Source organism: Gavia stellata, chromosome 30 (assembly GCF_030936135.1).
Source record: "Gavia stellata isolate bGavSte3 chromosome 30, bGavSte3.hap2, whole genome shotgun sequence".
NCBI lineage: Eukaryota > Metazoa > Chordata > Aves > Gaviiformes > Gaviidae > Gavia > Gavia stellata.
In genome coordinates this window covers 1778968-1785731 of record NC_082623.1, presented here as the reverse complement: position 1 = coordinate 1785731, position 6764 = coordinate 1778968, and the positions used below count along the sequence as shown (strand labels likewise).

At 71.4% G+C, this 6764-nt stretch overlaps 1 protein-coding gene across 1 annotated transcript; it reads left to right on the top strand.

Annotated features, from left to right (window-relative positions):
* Positions 1-3732: 3732 nt before the first annotated feature.
* On the top strand, positions 3733-5415 carry AMIGO1 (adhesion molecule with Ig like domain 1). The gene is given in 7 exon segments (XM_059831003.1): positions 3733-3921; positions 3923-4132; positions 4134-4391; positions 4393-4650; positions 4652-4947; positions 4949-5047; positions 5049-5415. Coding segments are annotated over 7 exon segments (1677 nt in total).
* Positions 5416-6764: the final 1349 nt, after the last annotated feature.

The window sequence follows — 6764 nt, the reverse complement described above, 5'->3', positions numbered from 1 at the left end:
TAGGGGTGCCCCTCAGCGGGGACCCCAGGGGAGGATGTGTCCCCCCCCACACCCCAGGGGTGGCGGGTGGCGCTGGGTGGGGTTGGTGATGGGGGCTTCGGGCTGGAACTGGGGGGTCTGGGCCAGTGCCGTGGGGTGTGGGCCAGTGCCGTGGGGTGTGGGACCAGTGCCGTGGGGGTGTGGGCCAGTGCTGTGGGGTGTGGGACCAGTGCCGTGGGGTGTGGGACCAGTGCCGTGGGGTGTGGGCCAGTGCTGTGGGGTGTGGGACCAGTGCCGTGGGGTGTGGGCCAGTGCTGTGGGGTGTGGGGCCAGTGCTGTGGGGTGTGGGGCCAGTGCCATGGGGTGTGGGGCAGTGCTGTGGGGTGTGGGCCAGTGCTGTGGGGTGTGGGATCAGTGCCGTGGGGTGTGGGACCAGTGCTGTGGGGTGTGGGGCCAGTGCTGTAGGGTGTGGGCCAGTGCTGTGGGGTGTGGGGCCAGTGCTGTGGGGTGTGGGCCAGTGCCGTGGGGTGTGGCCAGTGCTGTGGGGTGTGGGCCAGTGCCGTGGGGTGTGGGCCAGTGCTGTGGGTGTGGGCCAGTGCCGTGGGGTGTGGGCCAGTGCTGTGGGGTGTGGGCCAGTGCCGTGGGGTGTGGGACCAGTGCCGTGGGGTGTGGGCCAGTGCTGTGGGGTGTGGGACCAGTGCCGTGGGGTGTGGGGCCAGTGCTGTGGGGTGTGGGGCCAGTGCCATGGGGTGTGGGGCCAGTGCCGTGGGGTGTGGGCCAGTGCCGTGGGGTGTGGGCCAGTGCTGTGGGGTGTGGGACCAGTGCCGTGGGGTGTGGGGCCAGTGCCGTGGGGTGTGGGGCCAGTGCTGTGGGGTGTGGGCCAGTGCTGTGGGGTGTGGGGCCAGTGCTGTGGGGTGTGGGCCAGTGCTGTGGGACATGGGCCAGTACCGCCAGCGGGTACCAGTACAGCGGGATGGGGCAGGTTGTGGTAGCAGCACAGATGGATTTGGGATGGGGATGGGATGGGATGAGGATGGGGATGGGGTTGGGGATGGGGAAGGGGATAGGGTTGGGGATGGGATGGGATGGGATGGGATGGGGATGGGGATGGGATGGGGCTGGGGCTGGGGCTGGGATGGGCTGGGATGGGGATGGAGATGGGGATGAGGATGAGGATGGGGATAGGATGGGGCTGGGGCTGGGGCTGGGGACGGGATGGGACGGGATGGGACGGGATGGGATGGGATGGGATGGGATGGGATGGGGATGGGGATGGGGATGGGATGGGATGGGATGGGATGGGATGGGATGGGATGGGATGGGGATGGGGCTGGGGATAGGATGGGGCTGGGGCTGGGGCTGGGGACGGGATGGGATGGGATGGGATGGGGATGGGGACTGGGATGGGGACTGGGATGGGGATGGGGACGGGGATGGGGATAGGATGGGGCTGGGGCTGGGGCTGGGGACGGGATGGGATGGGATGGGGATGGGGACTGGGATGGGGACTGGGATGGGGCTGGGATGGGATGGGGATGGGGATGGGGATGGGGATGGGGATGGGATGAGGATGGGGCTGGGGCTGGGGCCGGGATGGGATGGGGATGGGGATGGGGATGGAGATGGGGATGAGGATGGGGATGGGATGGGGCTGGGGCCGGGATGGGATGGGATGGGATGGGGATGGGATGGGGATGGGGTTGGGGATGGGGATGGGGGATGGGGATGGGGATGGAGATGGGGATGAGGATGGGGATGGGATGGGGCTGGGGCCGGGATGGGATGGGATGGGGATGGGGATGGGATGGGGATGGGTGGGGATGGGTGGGATGGGATGGGATGGGATGGGATGGGGATGGGGCTGAGGATGAGGATGACGGGGATGGGGATGGGATGGGATGGGATGGGATGGGATGAGGATGGGGATGGGATGGGATGGGATGGGGATGGGGCTGAGGATGACGGCGATGGGGACGGGGACAGGGCCGGGGATGTCGCGGGGTTCGGGGGTGGGGTTCCTCGGGGGGGGCTCAGCCCGGCAGGCGATGCGCGGCCCACGAGGGGTTAAGCGCGCGCTGCCGCCATTGGTCGCGGGCGGTGCGGCGGCAGCCAATGGGGATCGGCCGTGCGCGGGGTGCGCCGCACCGGGGCCGCCCCCAGACCCCGTCCCGGGGCCGCGGGTGCGCGCTGCAGCCGGCGCGGGGCCCGGCCCGGCCCGCTCGGCTCGGCTCGGCTCGGCTCGGCTCGGCTCGGCTCGGCCCCCTCGGCTCGGCTCGGCTCGGCTCGGCTCGGTTCGGCCCCCTCGGCTCGGCTCGGCTCGGCTCGGCTCGGCTCGGCTCGGCCCCCTCGGCTCGGCTCGGCCACACTCGGCTCGGCTCGGCTCGGCCCGGCCCGCTCGGCTCCTTTCGGCCCCGCTCGGATCCGTTCGGCCCCGCTCGGCTCGGTTCGGTTCCGTTCGGCCCCGCTCGGCTCGGTTCGGCTGCGTTCGGCCCCGCTCGGCTCGGTTCGGCTCGGTTCGGTTCCGTTCGGCCCCGCTCGCTCTCTTCGGCTCGTTTCGGTTCGGCTCGGCCTCCCCTGCCCGCCCTCCTCCGCACCGGCCCCGGTACCAGGCCCCGGTAACGCGCCGGGAAGCGGGGCGGGGGGAGCGAGCATCCTCCCGCGGGCTCCGTCCGCAGCGGGGCCGGGGGGGGCCGGGGCCGCCTCCGCAGCGCGGGGGGAGCGGGGCCGCGGCGGGCGGGAGCCCCGGGGCGAGCCGCCACCCGGGGACGCCGTGACAGCGGGTGACAAAGCCACCCCACGCTGGGACACCGGGTGACCAAAGCCACCTCTTGCCGTGACGCCAGAGGTGAGCAGCGAGCCCGGAGCACGCCGTGACAGCGGGTGACAAAGCCACCCATGGTGCTCGCTGTGACACCGGGTGACCAAAGCCACCCCGTGCCGTGACACCGGGTGACCAAAGCCACCCTGTGCCGTGACAGCGGGTGACAAAAACACCCTGTGCCGTGACACCGGGTGACCAAAGCCACCCCGTGCCGTGACACCGGGTGACCAAAAACACCCCGTGCCGTGACACCGGGTGACCAAAGCCACCCTGTGCCGTGACACGGGTGACAAAAACACCCTGTGCCGTGACACCGGGTGACCAAAGCCACCCCGTGCCGTGACACCGGGTGACCAAAAACACCCTGTGCCGTGACACCGGGTGACCAAAGCCACCCCGTGCCGTGACACCGGGTGACCAAAAACACCCTGTGCCGTGACACCGGGTGACCAAAGCCACCCCGTGCCGTGACACCAGGCGAGCAGCTAGCCATGACACAGGGTGGCCAAAGCCATAGCATGTGCCGTGACGCCAAGTGACAAAGCCACCCCGTGCCGTGACACCGGGTGACCAAGCCACTCTGTGCCGTGACACCAGGCAAGCAGCTAGCCTGGCACATGCTGTGACACCGGGTGACCGAAGCCACCCTATAGCACAGGCTGTGACACTGGGTGACAAAGCCACCCCACTCTTCAACACCGGGTGACCAAGCCACCCTGCACTGTGACACCAGGTGAGCAGCGAGCCCGGGTGCATGCCGTGACACCGGGGTGACCGAAGCCACCCCGTGCAAGCCAACGCTGCGCCCCCAGCCCGCCGTGCCGGGGGCAGCCGGCATGCCGGTGCCTCCGTCCCCAGCACCCGTGTGACGCCATGGGGCAGAGCGTGGCCGTGGGGGTGCGTTGGGGGGCCGGGGGCCCCGCTGCCCGCTAATGCCACTGCTGCTGGCACTGGCGCTGCTGTCACCGTGGGGGTCCGCGGGCGGGAGCTGCCCCCCGCGCTGCGTCTGCGCCTCCAACATCCTGAGCTGCTCGCAGGCGGTGCTGAGCTCGGTGCCGGCCCCCCTGCCCCGCTTCACCGCCGTCCTCGACCTCAGCCACAACAACGTCAGCCGGCTGCGCGGCCGACTGGGCGCCGGGGCGGCTGACCCACCTCCACGCCTTGCTGCTCAGCCACAACGGGCTCTCCTTCGTCTCCACCGAAGCCTTCGCCCACGTCCCCCACCTGCGGCACCTGGACCTCTCCTCTAACCGTCTCCGGGCGCTGGAGGAGAACCTCTTCAGCGACCTGGCCGAGCTGGAGGTCCTCCTCCTCTACAACAACGAGATCTCCCGCCGTTGATCGCACCGCCTTCGACAACCTCGGCCGCCTCCGGAAGCTTTACCTGGGGCAAAACCGTATCGCCCGCTTCCCGCTGGAGCTGCTGCGCGACGGCAGCCGCCTGCCCCAACTGGCCCTGCTCGACCTCTCGGCCAACCGCCTCCGCAGCTTGCCCGTCGGCGAGCTGCAGGCGCTGCCCGCCTGGCTGCGCGACCGCCTCTACCTGCACGGCAACCCGCTGGCCTGCGACTGCCCCGCTTTTTCCAGCTGGTTGCCCCGCGGGTCGTCGCCGCCGGTTGAGCGCCGTGATGGATTTCCAGGAGGAGCTGCGGTGCTTGCTGCCCACCGCCCCGGCGCCCGTCGGTATCCTCGCCCTGGCCGGCCGGCAGCCGCTCAACTGCAGCGAGGCGCGGGAAGCGGTGCTGGAAGCCCACCTGGGTGACACCGTCACCCTGAGCTGCGACACCCGGTTGCGGGGGGTGCGTAGCCGGCACTGGGTGACGCCGGGAGGCGAACGGGTGTTGGAGGAAGGGGGGTAACGGCAGCGCCGCTCTCCTGGCCAACGGCAGCCTGCAGCTGCGGGCTCTGCGCCCCGAGGACGCCGGCACCTACGCCTGCTGGGTGGCGGGTCCCCTCCTCAACGAGACCCTTTACGTGGAGCTGCTGGTGCACAACTTCACCCTGCACGGTCCCCACGACACCCTCAACACCGCCTACACCACGCTGGTGGGCTGCATCCTCAGCGTGGTGCTGGTGCTCATCTACCTGTACCTCACCCCTTGCCGCTGCTGCTGCTGCCGCGGCACCGACAAGCCGCCGGCTCCCCCGCGACGACAGCATCAACTCCTCCGTCCTCAGCGCCACCCCCAACCACGCCGCCGGTGTCCCCGGGGAGCCTTGTCGGTCCCCGCTCGGCCTCCGCCACCGGCCCGGGGCAGAACGGCAGGTTCAAGGTGGGGGGGACCCCCCAGCCGCCCCCCCGGCACGGCCCCAAGGCGCAGAGGAAGGTGTCGGATCCGGACTCGGTCAGCTCCGTCTTCTCCGACACCCCCCATCGTGGTGTAGCGGAGGGGGGGGACATCGTGGGGACGGTCCCCAAGGACACCCTGTCCCCACCGCCGCTGGGACATGTCCCCGATGGATGCACTATGGGCAGGAGGGGCCGCCTGGACCCCCACCGACATGTCCCCAGCTGCGGGGACACATTGTGCCATCACCCCCCTGCGTCGCTGCTGTCCACCCACACCGACCTCCGCCAAGGACACCACCACCGTGCCGGCACCACGGGACCGTGAGGGACAAGGGGGCTCCTGTGGGGACAGCGTGGCCCACGGAGCTGGGGGGCACTGGCCCCATTGCCCACCCGGCACTGCAGGACTGTGGGTGACAGCGCCGGTGACATCAATTGGGCCGGCTTGGCGGGTGCCCCCCCGGGGATGGCAGCACCAGGGGCACCCACACGCTGCGGCGCGGGGAGCCGGGCCCTGGGGGGTCCCGCTTTGGCAGGACAGCCGCCCCCTCCCCGCGGCACCGGTCCCCCCCCCGGCCGCGCCCCGCCCCGGCATGTGTATCGTGAAGCATGAGTCCCCGCCGGGGGAGCATGTGCCACACCCCGGCCAGTGCTCGGCGGGGGGGACACGAGGGGCATGTCACCCCCCAGGGACCCCCCCAACACCCTCCTGGACCCCCCCCATGCAACCCACAGCCACAAGCAGAGCCCCCCCCACCACACAGGGAGTGGGACCCCAAATGGGGACACCCTCTGCACCCCCCCGGCCCTGTGCCCTCGCAGCCCAGCCTGTGTCCCCATGTGTGTCCCCCCCCGGGGCCGCGTCCCCCCCCCACGCTGGCAGCTGCCCGCTGATGCCTCGGCCAAAATAAACGTGTTTCCCCCATCGTGTCTGCGCAGCCCTCGCCCGGTTTCGGGGTGCTCTAAGGGTCGTCCCTGAAACGGGGTCCCCTTGCTGGGTGGGGGGGGGGGGTGTCAGGGACAGTGCCACCCCAACAGCCCTGCGGGACCCCCCCAGGATGGGGGATCAGGCGGGTGGCAGCGGGGTCAGGCTGAGCCGGGGCCCCTGCTGCCACCACCGGCCCCCCATCTGGGGTGCGGGGGGGGTGCACGGGGGGGGGGGGGGGGCTGGGGGAGCAAGGGGTATGGGGGAGGGGGGTGGGGTCACCCCGGGTCACCCCCCGGTGCGCCCACCCCAAGGCCCAGCCGACCCCCTCCCCGTTGGGCTGTGCTGGGAGGGCGCTTCTGTGCGGCCCCCCCCCATGTCACCCCCGTGCTCACCCCCCCAAACCTGACTCCCCCCCCCAGCACCCCACTGATCCCCAGCACCCCTCCCACCCCCCCCAGCACTCCACTGACCCCCCCACCAGCAGCCCCCCAACCCTTATGGTTCCCCCCCCCCGGCCCCCCAGAGACCCCCATGGTCCCCTCTACCTCTCCCACCCCACTGTCCCCCCCCAGGGACCCCCCCCCCCCATCCAGCACCCCCGGGGGCGTGGCCTCCCCGGGGGCGGGGCCATGCAAACAAGGGCGTGCCTCACCTGCTAGGGCGGGGCCATGCGGGCGGTGGGCGGGGCTTGCCGGTCCCATAGGGCACCGATGCGGGGTGACCCCTGTCCCTGGGGGGCTCCTGGG